Source organism: Rhipicephalus sanguineus, chromosome 9, assembly GCF_013339695.2.
Source record: "Rhipicephalus sanguineus isolate Rsan-2018 chromosome 9, BIME_Rsan_1.4, whole genome shotgun sequence".
In the NCBI taxonomy this organism is placed as follows: Eukaryota; Metazoa; Arthropoda; class Arachnida; order Ixodida; family Ixodidae; genus Rhipicephalus; species Rhipicephalus sanguineus.
In genome coordinates, this window is record NC_051184.2 from 73,487,179 (window position 1) to 73,502,379 (window position 15,201).

At 48.0% G+C, this 15,201-nt stretch overlaps 1 protein-coding gene across 1 annotated transcript in view; it reads left to right on the top strand.

The window, feature by feature from the left end:
* The window catches only part of LOC119405643 (sphingomyelin phosphodiesterase-like), a 44,148-nt gene that overhangs the window by 23,659 nt on the left and 5,288 nt on the right, over positions 1 to 15,201 (top strand). The window contains exon 7 of the mRNA XM_049419470.1: positions 2,838 to 2,940. Coding sequence (XP_049275427.1) covers positions 2,838 to 2,940 — 103 coding nt within the window. The remainder of the gene's footprint in view (positions 1 to 2,837; positions 2,941 to 15,201) is intronic.

Here is a 15,201-nt window from a genome sequence, read left to right on the forward strand (position 1 = left end):
TAGCTTTCCAGATTGTCTAGCATTATTAGCCTTCTGTTCATTCTTCGTACGCTGAACCGCTAATTGCCAGGCAGCTACTTCGGGATCCGATGAGATAAGCTTCTCGGCTCTTCTGCGCCGTTGAGCAGCATTTGCGCTCTCCTTCTCCATGGCGTTACCCACCTGCAAACGCCAGTCAGAGACGCTATCAAGCGGCTCCAGCGCAGTGACAGACGGCGACTGCACAGCGAAGGCGAATAGCTGCGCGCGCGCTGGCGCCAGTGCGTCTGCCTCGGCTACGACGCCACTCCTCCCGAACGCACAGACCAGCAGCGGCGAGTCGCGCGCGGCGGTGGCGGAGAGCGCGTGAGATGGCGGCTCCGATGAGCCAGCTGTGTGACATCACTGATCCTCGCGCATGTGCAGCACGGCTCATGAGGATCCACGCGAAATCGGCTCCGGCTAGGCAAGTGTAGCTAACTCTACAAAAGCTATTTTCGCCACAAGGGCAAAGCAATGAATGCGATAGCGACAAATTGGAAAGTCATACCAAGGATAGCAACTCACTCCTTTAGCAAACGCGGCCGCTGCAGCGAGCGAAGTGACCTTCGTGCGGTCTACGGCTTCATGAACACGAACGACGCGAAAATCGTGTAATCAGGAATGGCGATCTGTGACGTCATCATGACGCATCCATAAAATTGAGTGAGAAGAAAAAGATGGCTTTCGCCTTCCAGTCATCTTAGGCGAATGCATATAGGACCGTGTGACAGTTATTTCCTGAGTGTTTGCGAATGAATCAGTTTTTCTTTCTTCGAAGACTATGAATTTTTATAGGTCCTGCCTCGCAGATCCTTTAATAGATATGAACCCCATTGTGCCGTATGAATCATACATAAATAACGAACGCACTTGGCCATTCAGAACAAATTCTACGACACCTATCATTGTGGCTTGATCGGTACTTGTTTTGCATTCTTTTAGCACAAGTTCATGTCAGAAAGAGTTGGTTTCTGAGGCAAAAGCGTTATTCTGGGTGAACTCCGATTCGCCCATTCGTATGCATGTGAAACGCGGGAATGCCTTTGTGAGACGTTCGTCAGGCCGATTTGATTAAATCGGTGCATCTGAGAGAGCGACAGAGTGAAGCAACCCTTGCAACACATGAAGCTATAATTGGCGTACAACATGCTTCGACATTTGCTAAGAAACAGGTAAAAGAATAAAAGCACGAAGCAGGAAAGGAGCACATCGAAGTTTTGTAAGATTTATTCGTTACGCAACCTCTGAAGGAGACAAATGCTGCAAACACAAAGACAAACACATCAAACAGTGACGTCATCGACGGTTTGGTAAACGGAGCAGTGGGAACTCTACGAACGGGATTCACTGGGTTACCCGTGCTACGCACTTCCTCAGATTTCGCAGAAGTGAAGCTGCATTTAGCGCAGGATTTAGAACTACGCCAATCGCTAAGCAAGATACGTATTTGTTACAAGGTATACAATGATTTGGCAAGAGTTCTAGCAAAAGAAAGTGTACATAGTAGCCATGAATAACATTGCAGTTTCCTCCGCTTTAGACGTGCTATTTAGTGAAGGCTGCAGGATTTCTATGGTATTATTTAGAACTGTCATGGAGCAAAAAAATCACACCACCTCCCGCTAAAGGGGACCATGAGGCGATGCGAAGCTGGAGCGCTGGCACGATCGCGTTCCATTGGCGTTCCGTTGGCGTTCGTTGGGCATGCTACCGACCTGGCCTCGTGGAACGCGAAGAGGAACGCTGCGCTGGTCGTGTCTTTCCTCTAGCCTGGCCGTTAATTCTCACGGGGCGAGTGGGGAACGCGGTAGACAGGCGCGCGAGAGGGGGGAGTGGAGAGACGGTGTGTGGAGAGGAGGTGTTTGTAGAGGGTGTGCGCATGCGCGCATGCGCAGTCACGCCGTGCACCACCACCACCACCACCGGATTGAACTCCGCCATAAGATGCTTCGCATCTAAAAAACAAAAAAAAAGTGAGAAAACTACTTACTACCATTCGACAATATTTTTCTTTTGCATTAAAGAACCAAAAAAGATTGTTTTCAAAGCGTGAAGTTGACTGACTACAGTTATGGCGTTTGCCGGGGAATTGACCGAAATTTGTCTTTTTTTAAAAATTTGTCTGTTGCCATTTATATATGCTTTTATTATTTATATATGTTCGTGCGTGTGTTTGTACGTGTTCCTGCGTATGTACGCACGGTAAATAAAAAAAGGCAGCTACGCACTAGTGCCACAAAGACTGAGAAAAGAGCGAAGCTGGTGGCCTTTCCCTCCTTCTCTACCTCACATCACTCCTCCTTACCCTCGCTTCCCTTTCTCACGCCCTTGCTATACTATGCTATACTCGCCAAAGCCACGCCTCGTCGCCATGGCTCGGAAAAGCTAGGCAGATCACGCAGCTGTGGCGAGGGGGTGGACGAGGAGGAATTGGCACAGCTTCCAACATCGTGCGAGGCGACGCACGGTGACATTATCACTCGGCGAGGTTTTTCTGCGCACCCCGAACGGCCTGACCTCCGGCTCAAACAGCTTCGCTGGTCAAATGTATGGGGAAGAGGGGATGGGGGAAATTGAACACCCCCCCCCCCTGGCTACGCTAGTAGCTGTTTCATCTTCTGTTGAACGCAAGGATTATCTCCGGACCAATGGCTCCGGTAGTTGCTGAGGAAAACGATTGCTCTTGTGTCAGTTCGCTAGACAGCAGCTCTGGCAGTGTTTGATAATTTGCCGTCACAAAGTGACAATGACCACGCTAGGGTGGCTAATAGCCCACCTAACCTAGCCACCCTAACCACGCGCTCTCATGTTTACAGATTCTACACGAAGGGGCTGCTGTCGCGCTGCAAAGGTTCGTGCCGGAGGAGGCTTCTGTGCCAGCAGAGGACCGCCATCTCGACGAACCTGGAGCACTGCGGGGTAATACGTGATAGACGCCTCGGTGGATGGGTGGGTAAAAACTCGCTCTTCACTAGGGGAGCTATTCTCGATGTATCCACCTAGTGGACATGTCCCCTTCTGCGGAGCGCATTTAGTTAGTTGAAAAAGCGGCGAGCCGTGATGTCATGGCGCTCTTGACCACATCGACGCACCGGATCCGCCAGCACATTCCCAGCGTAACGAGAGAAAGCGGATGAAATGTACACTAAGAGGACACCTAACCAAACTTGTCAAGTCTGAACTTGCGTATGAACGTGCTCAGATGTTTGATGAACGTGTTCAGGCGTTTGGGAACGATGCAGGGAATGCGTACCGACCTTCCAGATGCGTCAGGCGGGCGGCCGCGTTAAATCTAATGCAAGGGCTAGCGTGAAGAGAGTTCATGCACGGCCTCCGAGATGTGCGCCCAAAAGCGGATCTCTGTGGGCAGCATTCGTTACGGTGAAACGCATTCCGTCCATCTCATTTGTGCCGAGAGTTGTGAAAGCTTCGTGACGTTAAAACGACCTTGCGGAAGAAGGACCGGAAACAGAGGGCGCGCTGGCTCGCTGAGATCCAGCCAATCAGTGGATGCCGAAGTGGACAGTCTACAAGGTGGATACATTCGAGAATCGCGCCCAGTGCAGTATCTTCTCATGAGATTAAGACAAAGCTTATCGGAACCCGCAATTACACTCGTTCCTTGCAGTCTAAAGTCACGAAGCACAGTCACCTGCCATTTTTTCGATCACCAAGGCAGGGCGTCAGCAGGGGAGTGAAAAAGGGGCACTTGCCCGCCACCCAAGCAACACCTCCCCCCCCCCCCCTCACCAGCCGCAATGCAACACGGGTTTGCACTTTACAACATAAAAGCCTTAAACCACGTCCTTAACGATCTAATCACCAAGATAATTACTCTCGTTTGCGTTAGTGGTAATATGCACGGTGTATTCTTATTGTTCGAAAATATCTCAGGCCTCTTTTGCTGGTTTAGAGTCATTACTACTTGTTTGTTTGTTGGAGATAAGTTACGCGTCTTTCTTTTTTTTTTTTTCTAAATGTGCCAAGTCCACATTAAGTGGCACTGAGAAAAACGCAGTCGTTTCATTCTAACGATGTGGTCGAGCCGGCTCTAACAGTTCTTCCAGTGCGTTCGTGTCACCAAGATACCTCTAACGTATATCGCGTTAATGTATGTAAGGCTCATCGACGGTATTCAGGAGTGAACATTGGCTCTAATAATTCCGAACAATTTATTTGGGCTTTAATTGGTTACGCAAAAGAGCGCATCACGTAAGACACGCATTAGAGAGAATGAACGATATCGGAATACTTTGCGACAAAATTAACATAGCAGGGTGCTTGTTCGGGCTAGTTGGTACTCCATTTGAACAGCTAAATAGCGCAAACTTCAGGGACGAAAGACAGGAGAATGCGATACACACAAGCGCTAACTTCCAGCTGGATTTTATTAAAGAAAACACACGAACATAAAGGGTAACCCCGCGCCTGCGGAGCTTCACATCGCATGATTTAACTTTTATTTCTACTACGGAACTGGTGTTGTGCATTTAGAGAGATGAATCTTATCACTTAGGGGTGTTTGTGGTTCCGTGGATGTGAAGCTGCGCAGGCGCGGGGTTTCCCTTTATATTCATGCCTTTTCTTTAATAAAGTCCAGTTGGAAGTTAGCGCTTGTGTGTGTCGCATTCTCCTGTCTTTCGTCCCTGAAGTTTGCGCTGTTTAGCTTTTCAAAATTAACATAATTGTGCTTTCATATGTGCCGTCATTTGTTGCACGAGCGTAATGGCGATGACTAGACCTGAAGAGCGAGTGGTCCTTTCTGATAACAGGTGCACGCTTCTGGACAATCAAACAGCAACGTTTTCAAATGCGACACATTGCTTTTCCGGCCAAAGGCACCTTGACAGTTTCTGCATCTATCTATCTATCTATCTATCTATCTATCTATCTATCTATCTATCTATCTATCTATCTATCTATCTATCTATCTATCTATCTATCTATCTATCTATCTATCTATCTATCTATCTATCTATCTATCTATCTATCTATCTATCTATCTATCTATCTAGCCGCCTACATCTGGGCGCTCTCGTCGTCGTCTCCTTAACTTAACATAAATCAAAATTAGCCCAGGAGGACATTATCATATGACGAACACGATTAACAGATCATGAAATTAATATCATGACAACCTTGTCGCGTACGTCATGAAACCCTTTCCCTCAGTTACCCGTGGCACATACCCGCCTACCACGGCCCATGGAATCCGGGTATGCGCCACACACGATTTAGTCTATATGAACCCACCAAAGGAAAGAATAGACTTTGGAAATGTTCACGGGATAACGTTAAGGAGCTCGTGTCTCAGAAAACCACCACAGATGCAATGAATAGAAATCAGTGTTCCAGCAGGAATCGAACCGAGGCATTCTGATTGGCAGTCAAGTATCCTACCACCAAGCCGCACCAGTACCTAAAACTGCGGCGGAAAAAGACCCAATACAGTAGTCATCTCGGGGGAACATCATGTGGTTGCAATGGTGGGTAAGAGCTTTGATAACAATGTAACAAACATTATATATCTACTCCTATGACGCAGCAAGCTATAGTGAAGCGCTCGTCAACCCTGAGGAATACGCAGATGCCCGCTACTTATAATACGCATCTGATCGCGCAGTAGCGTGTTCTTCGTTTCGATAAAACACGTGCTTTAACGTGTGATAGCGCTCTTACATCGGATCATGAGTTATCCTTAAAGGGGCCCTGCAACACCTTTCTTAGTTATATTGGAATAGTCTCATTATTGACGTATGACTCTTCACGAGTCATATGCCGCAAAAAGTTTTCGAATCCGACAAGTCTAAGTGGTGTTACCAAATTATAGAGATCACGTTCCGCAGCTTTCTCTCTCAACTCAACGCAGCGAGCGCGCGGAAAGCTGTGCGCGGCGTGAAGGGAGGGAGGGAGGGCGGAGGTGCGAGGAGGCGGCGTCAGCGCCGGCGGCATTTTTTTCATTTTTTTCTCTCTGGCGTCTCGGCGCAACCACGTGGTCTGTGGCGCCACTTCCGCTCGGCTCGCGCGGTCGTCGTCGAGCGGCGGAGCCCATGTTCACCGTGTATCGCGCGTGCTTGAAAACTGCGAGTCGGTTTGGTAATGTTGGGTGTGCACCTCGAACTGCCGTAGTGTTTTCATCGCTCTGCCAACCATGGACGCAAACTTGCGTGCGCGTTTGGAACGAATGACAGCTGAGATAGGTTTCGACCCACACTCCGATACACCGCCTCTTCGCACTGCTCGCGCTTGAATCGTATTCAACACGGCAAAGCTGCGTGCATCCTTCTCCCAGTGGCGGTACTTCAATGCTGTTTGCTCTTCGAATGCGGGCGCACAGCGAGTGCGGGCTGACAACAAAGAACTACAGACTAGAAGAAAGGATCGTGGGGCATCGGGCCGGCACGGATCCATCCCCCGGCTGTCTGCAGCTACCGTGAAAATGCGAATCTGCTTGGTTGCTGTGTCGCGGTTTCTCGGGAACCTGAGACTACGGGGAGGATACGCCGAGGTACGGCTCGATGACATACTGAACAGACAGCGAACGGGACTCTCGCCATACAGCGAGCACAGGTATCCTAAGCTAGCCGGCGCCAGCATTGTTATCGGAGAAATGCTGCACCGCTGCCTCGGTCGGTCGTGAGAACGTGCCGACGATGCAGTTTCCAGCTGACGAGGCAACACTCGAACGGCTGCCACTCTCAACGGGAACCGGCGATGGTCAAAAGCACAGAAATATTCACGATTTCGGCGCTGCACATGGCGAAGAAAACGCAACCACGCAACTACGAGCAGACGAGCTGTCGGTGAGACCGGAAGTGCTAATATTAATGTTTGTTCGGTGTTTTAAGGGTATAACACAATATAAACATACATATTATGTACTTATTGAACTCAAAATTAACAACTAAGGTAATAATGCGCGTGTTATCGTGATTAAAACATCAGCCAATGGTGGAACTGGCGACAATCGCGTCATATATTGCGGACTAATACATCATTTGTCGAGAGAAGAGGGAGCGATTTTCAGCTGACTTTGAGAATTTATTGTAAAGTCCAGGCCGCTCGCTTCGCTATAATATTTGGCTCGCGTGTTCTTGGGAGCCTCGACTACCGATTGGCAGCGCTTTTTGACCCTGCTCAAAAAGTGTTGCAGGGCCCCTTTAAGACACCAGTGAACTCCGCGTGCCTGGTAAGCCTTCGATATGTCCAAGAATACTCAAATTACACACACACACACACACACACACACACACACACACACACACACACACACACACACACACACACACACACACACACACAGACACACACACACACACACACACACACACACACACACACACACACACACACACACACACACACACACACACACACACACACACACACACACACACACACACACAAAAGACGCGGCATACACTATCAGGAAAAAAGTGTCAAGAGAGGGTCATGGCACCGTGACTCTCTTCAGGTATACATTGGACCCCTTCTGGAAGGCGGAAGCAGAAAAAGAGAGTTAGCATTTCTGAAGGAGTCACTAGACTCTCGTGAAACGCGTTTCGATCGGCTTCCGTGATGAAGGCGCCGCCGTAAACGCCGTACATATCGCGCGTTTGCCGTTCGGCGCCGTTTTAGCGCCATGGCTCGCCGACGGAGCCGGGTTGGCGCGGCACCTCCACCTCCTCTCTGTCTTCTCGGTATTTTGGAATGCGTTGCGTTGGTTGCGCGGGTTGCGTCAGTTGCCAGCCTTGCAGTTTTGTGTTCGAGCGAACATGCGCTTCTTCGGTGGCGGTGTCGCCAGGCTGCGTGCTCGAAGTGACGCTTGGAGGGCGGAATATTCATGTAGCTGCGGACACGGACAACGCACGCTTGTTAACGGTGAGTGTACTGCTTTCGTAGGTACTAATTATACAGTTTTAGTTGGGCGTCTGGAGAAGCTCTGCGGAAGTCGGCTACCAGCCATTTCCAACAGCAGCCTGCTCCCGCGGGACCGTTGCGGACCCCCAACTAAAATTGTCAGTTAACCAGGTAACACCATTATGCGTGTTGCTGTACAATTAGCTCCCATAAAATGAGCGATGCCAACAATTATCAAGGGTTATTGTTTGCTGATCGCACATTGTTTATGCACTGCTGAAGGTGCTAGATGTTTTGAGATGCGCTTTACACTACTTCATAATAACATTTCCATGGACATTGAGTGTGCAGCATGCTTCTGCGCGTGTGAGCCTGAAAAAAAAAAGGTCTGTCTACAGAACACTTAGACGCGCTACATATAATGATTTTTGTTGGCTAAAAGATGGTAGTTTAAGACGGAGATATAGTACGATGGTTCCAGCGTGCACGCGGTAGTCACTAAGGTTGGACACGCCTCGCCGGTAATGGTCTGGCGCCTCACCTCTCGTGATGGGAAAATCAACAGCGGCGTTCACCCTGTCAACGAGGCAGTCGGTCCTACATTTCCTATGGCTGGATAACACGACGTAGGAAAGGAGGTGAGAGGGCAATCACGCAAAGGTGCCTAAACCAATTTCGTTTGTTGTTTAAAACAGGCTCACATCATCCTGTGCTGCAAGTTTGTCGCCAAGTGACTTGTTACAAAAGCTACTATTTGCAAGTTGAATTTTACACGATAACGGCGAAAAACTTCATTCCTTACCATGCCTGTTTGCATTTCTTGTTTTGTTGTGAGGTTTCATAATGTCTGTGTAATCCACTTATTGCGAATGGTTCTGCAAACTCTTACTGCAATTGCGTTTTCTCATCACGTTCCGCTTTTCAGATACAATTTTGCATGGCTGCTCACGCTGAAGAGTAGCGACAAAATAGCAAGTCGCAAGTCTGATGCCTCCAGCAGTCATCACTTTTTGATTGATTCATAATCATAAGGAATAAATAAGGAAGCATGATGCCGGTTTCTGCAGTTTATTTTGCACCTTGTGATGCTATGCACGTCACAGTTCCACATTTTAGTTGGCTATACTCAGAGAAGCATGTAAATAAGGATTACTTCAACTGCTTAATTGAAGATCACATACCATCTTTTCGCGCTTTCTATATTACTCTGCTGCAAAAGGTGTGTTATTTTGACGAGTTTCATTAAAATAATGCTAAAATTGAACTATTCTTTTTTTTTGCAGTCGCTGGGCACAACGGTAAGTATTATCGGACTTGCTTAAAGTGAATACTTCACTGTTTCCAAAAGTAGTCACGCAAAAGTAGAGCATGGGTCAATTGAGTAACTTAAAATAGTTGTGGAGTGGCTTGACGCTTCGGTGTGTGTCATTTGACCCCCGCATAAGTGTTACCGGCAAGAGTCGTCTGACGCCCTCATAGGTGGTAATGCGATCCTTCGGATAAGAGTCTTTCCACTCTTCCTAGAGGGTTGGGGTACTCCCCTAGAGCGCGCCGACTCTGACCCAGCAAGAAAGTCACCGTGCCTCTTAAATAGAGTCGTATACCTGGCAAGTCAGAACTCTCCGAAAAGAGTCACACATACTGTTTTTTTTCTTAGAGTCTAGGCAGCTACTCGCTGACTGCTTCAGATGAAATCGATTCCCACAATGCGTGGGATGTGCCGGAATTTTCTTGCTATTTTCATCTGTTGAATGCTGCTAAATGTCTCAAGCTCCTCATCCTTGTGGCTTATTCTCAGATAGTTTTAGGTTGTACCATTTGGGATCACTTCTCTTGAAGGAAGATATCGGCGCCCAATATCTTCACTTCCGTTGGATTCCATTTTGAAGTATGCCGTCTTGGAGCGAAAGAAGGACATGATAGTGCATTGCGGAAAATCGTGAAGAAAAATGAAGAGGTAGGCAAGAATAGAAAAGTCGGCCTCATAGTCTGTCTATTTTAGCTTTGCGCTGGAATATTGTGTCCTACGGTAACTGTGAAGTTCAAGCACAACAGCAAAAAAGTTAGGTCACAAATTACACAGAAAATAGATGTAGCCACGTTGGTTGGTTTGGTGACGAGGTGTTGACGCAGCGCTGGTTGACTGGATCTGGCTCTGTTTGATTCAAATGGGCGCAGGATTTGCCTCTTTTTCCATTCGAAACTGATTTCGTGAGGGCACCTTACAATGAACAATCGCCATATTTTGATTACAAATATTTAAGTGCGTAGCACTAAAAATATTTGTAACGAAAATATGGAGATCAAATATTGTACTCAAATATGGGAATCAAATATGGTAAATATGTCAAATATGACGATCAAATATGGTAATCAAAATATTAAAATGAGACGGCTTGCCGTCTATTCGCAATGCCCACGAGCTATAGGTGGCGCGCCGTGCTTTTCAAGATGGCGCCAGGAGGAGGGTCAACTCGTCTGTTAGCATAGCAACAGATAGTACGTGCGGACGTACGGCCCGTGCCACTTTCACCGGATGAAGTAATGAGCTGCGCTGAATTGGATATGAGACTAAAATACTTTCCCAAACCATGGAAAGTGCTAAGTACTCGCCACCTAATTATTTGCTGCGGCGTGAAAGGTTATATTTCAGCTCCGTTTCCGTGCATAACGATGCTTTTCGAAATCCTGTGTGTGCTACATGAAACTGCATGAACTAGAATTGACGTATGAGCTGAACGGCACTCCGAGGTAGTACGTACCGAGCCTGCCTGACGGATTTGCCGCAGTAGTAGGCTGCCAGCGAGTAGCGCCATCGCTGCTGCACGGGACCGCACGTTTAACGTGGTGATGGTTTGCAAACATAATACGCTGTCGTCATTACTTGCGCAGTTGGGAACGTGGAGTTACGTCTTCAACGGAACACAAGCATTTAACATCCCATTCAGTAGCGCTTGTGTCACAGCCATGCTGAGACTCTAGCCGTGTGCAATTCACTTCACTCGCATGTTCCAGGTTCGATCAGCACGTGCAATGCACAAGATGGACTATGCTTTTATTCTCATCTCGCTCAAGGATATCATACATTACATACAATCAAAGTGACTTACGAGCGTGAAAGAACATTAACGCACGAGGGGACGTGAAGTGCAACTCGTTCCTCGTGAGTTAGCAGCAGCTCATCGTTCATCGTCGCTGTCACTCTCGATGTTTTCAGTCTTCTACGTCCAGTGAAAAATCCTCGTCGTCAAGATGGTTTCTTTCAACATCACTGCTGAAAGCAATCTGAAGAATTTCCTCCGTCGAACAACTTCGACCACTCCGCGTCAGCACGTTTACAATTACAGAGACGTCTGGGCGGTCTAGGTGGTCTAGGCGCGGAGAACATTTCGCTCTCAGATCTGTCAACGAGCAAATCGCTTTCAGTGTGCTGCCACCTATCAACAAACATACAAAAACAAGCGGCGCAGCGCTGGCTATGAAACCAACACACTGGCGAAGGACGGCGTGGAAAGCGTTCGCTACACGAAAGGCGTGGAGCAGACGCGTCCTCGAATGATTGAAACGTCGCTCGCACAATTAGTAACAGCGCTTTGCTGACAAAGGATAGAGGCCCTATTAACGCGATAGCGTTAAAGAGCTCGTATCGCAGAAATTCCGCCGTCGGCGTCGGCACCGTTGGTTGTGAGCGAAAAATCATCATCTTGTCCGTGACCGAAAAATCGAAAAAAGCTGCAAATAAAATAAATAATAAAAATGTTTGGTCCGAGTGAGAATCGAACCCAGGCCGTCTGCGTGTCAAGCAGGTGTTCTACCACACAGCCACGCCTCTGCTTGGAGCTGCACTGAAAGTAACTTTCATGCATCCCAAAAATACGCGTCCTGTATACCGATGTCACAGTACGAGATGTAATATGGCAGTAATATTGCGTCGTACAAGCCTACATTGCCATAGGGCGTCACACCACGTCAATATCACAACGACTTGGTGGTTTAAAGACAGCCACCCATTACAAAAGGCACACACATTACTGCGCGTATTCCCTTAAGACCACCTAGTGGGTGCATCGCAGCTTCGAAAAAGGTTCTCGTGCATAATTGCTCCTGGTTTAAAGCATGCTACCCATTACATAAGGCACACACCTTATTCCGCGCATTCTGTTACACACTCGTGGTGTTCGAAGTGCGCACTAGGGGCAGGATATCGCTATTGCGTTGAACTCTTAAAGGCGAAGCTTAAGCGTCCCCCAATTTTTTTTAATGTATCGACAACTTCAGATCGTTCAGTTTTACAAGAGCACATCGCGAGCCGGCGCGACCTCCCGCGTACAGTGTTATGGGATTCATGCACTACAAGAAACACTGACCAATGCTATATACAAGTAAAACATTAATTCCATTATTCTAGTTTCTCGTTAGGATAAACATCTATATGTATGGTCTGAATGGAAATAATTATTGCGCTATTTCCTTTATGTGGTGTCATTTCTTTTATGTTTATTCATTAGCTAAAACTCGACATATTTAAAAGTTCACACGAACAATTCTTGGCCAATCCCCCAGTGTGGGTACGAGGCACATGTGAAGGAACGTATTCATCAACACCGTCCAGCCTTGAGGTTCACGAGCTATATCGCTCGATAAACTTGATTTAAACTAGTTTAACCGCAGCAAAGTGGGTAAAAGTGGATAATTGCTGTATGAACAAATATATGCTCATATTATGAGCATCGTTATATGAACAAATATTGTTAACATAATATTTGGCTGGCAGTTACGGGGCACATTTTGTCCGCCGCGAATGAAAATTGTGGCTTGTTTGATTCTTGTCTACCGGAAGCGAACCATCTTTTTTATAACTTAGGCAGTGTGATATCTTAAAGCGCAACGTCGTCGTTCTCATGTTGAGCTCATATCGATAAACAGATACCATTTGGTGTGTTATCAACGTGGTTATAAGAGTTGCTGCTGGCGTAGAGTTTCACAATAGTACACTAGATGGAAATCTGGCGCTAGTGTCTATGGGAACTGCAACGCATGGCGCTTCAGCCAGCATGGGAACAGTGGGTAGAACATGGATTCGCCCAAGCTTCGCTCTTTCGTCTCTGTGTGGCTGCGTGTGGCCTGCAGCCGCTTTGACGCAAGACGAAGTTAAGCAAAAGCTCAGCCATCCCAGTTCACCACCTTGATCCTTTCAGGTTCACCATTTCAATCAGCTCGCGAGGTTCACTTCGAGTTTTTTTTTTTTTTTGAAACAAACGCCAAACCACAACAATAAACCGAGCCAAAAGTGCGTTTCAAGTCGCAAGCACGAAGACTATAGGCAAATCCATGAACTACCCATAATTTCCCCGGTGGCTGGACGATCGCAGCGCCAGAGTTCCTTCTAGTCAGCATTGTTAGAAACTCTATAGCTACTCGCCTAGCTGAAAGAGTGCTGGGAATACATGCTTCACCAACAGTATCGCGTGTCCCGTCGCCGGCACCCGGTTGAAATTTCATCGTGAATTTCAAAAGGCATGAAATGGATGTGGTTGTTGGCGCGGCTGCATCCATCTTGGTTGCGTTTTATCGTAGCCGTACGAAGAGCGCGGTAGCGACTTTGAATAGAACACGGTGCAACGTTCGCTCAAATTTTCCAACCTTCGGGTAAGTACAGGCGTTGATAGTAGTCTCGCCGTCACTCAAGGCGGACACAATAACGGTGTTGTGTGGCTGAACGTTGTTCAGTTTGCGAAGAACGTATGTTGTAAGGCTTCCGGGTAGACGGGCTGGGACAGAGTGCTACAATGCGAAGGCCGGCTTCCGCTAAGCGTGTCGGCAGCCCCGCGTTCGACGGGGGTTCTATTCTGGACATCGCCAAATTCCGCCATTAGTCAAATGTGATTGGCCCAGAGGGCCGCAACGGCCTCTCCGATTGGCTTAAAATGCCTCCATTCCAAAATCTGACAATATGTCGGAATTTTGTACTGGTGTTACTGGCACTAGCGGTATAATGGTGTTTTGGCCTGGCAAAAGCCAGGTCGTCGCTTCTCTGTGTTCCCGCCTGCGGTTCCCACCTCCGGCGCTCCACGGTCAGGTTCCCAGGTTCCGTGGGCGTTCACTGTTGTGGCCGTTGCGACCCTTCGGCGTCCGTGATTCGTTCTTTTTAAATAAATCATTCCTGTTTTTTGAAGCCTTCGCCTGTGCTAGTTTGACTACGGACGACACGCAGAAATGCCATTCCCGCTACCAATTTTTGGCGATAGTGTAACCGATTCAACTTGATTAAAATTCGTCGAAACATTCCGAAGTCGCAAAAGTTACCGCGGCATACACTATAACGAAAAAAAGTGTCAAAAGAGGGTCACGGCACCGTTACTCTCTTCGGGTATGGACCCCTTCTGGAAGGTGGAAGCAGAAAAAGAGAGTTAGCATTTCTGAAGGCGTCACTAGACTCTCGTGAAACGCGTTTCGATTGGCTTCCGTGATGAAGGCGCCGCCGTAAACGCCGTACATATCGCGCATTTGCCGTTCGGCGCCGTTGTGGCGCCATGGCCCGCCGACAGAGCCGGGCTGCGCGCGGCACCTTCACCTCCTCTCTGTCTTCTCGGTATTTCGGAATGCGTTGCGTTGGTTGCGCGGGTTGCGTCAGTTGCCAGTCTTGCAGTTTTGTGTTCGAGCGAACATGCGCATCTTCGGTGGCGGTGTCGCCAGGCTGCGTGCTCGAAGTGACGCTTGGAGGGCGGAGTATTTATGTAGCCGCGGACACGGACAACGCGCGCCTGTTAACGGTGAGTGTACTGCTTAGGTACTAATTATACAGCTTTAGCTGGGAGTCTGCCGAAGCTCTGTGGAAGTCGGCTACCAGCCATTTTTAACAGCAGCCTGCATCCGTGGGGCTGTTGCGGACCCCCAACTAAAATTGTCAGTTAACGAGTTGACACTGTTATGCGCGTTGCTGTACAATTAGGGTCCCATAAAATGAGCGATGCCAATAATTATCAAGAGTCATTGTTTGCTGATCGCACATTGTGTATGCACTGCTAAAGGTGCGAGATGTTTTGAGATACACTTTAGACTGCTCCATAATAACATTTCGATGGGCATTGAGTGTGCAGCCTGCTTCTCCGCGTATGAAACTGAGAAAGAAAGAAGTCTGTCTACAGAACACTTAGACGCGCTATATATGATGCGTTTTGTTGGCTAAAAGGCGGTAGTTTAAGATGGATATATGGTACGATGGTTCCAGCGCGTACGCGGTAGTCACTTAGGTTGGACACACCTCGCTGATAATGTGAAAAGCTCGAGACTTTCGACGACGCGCGTCGTTGCGGCTGC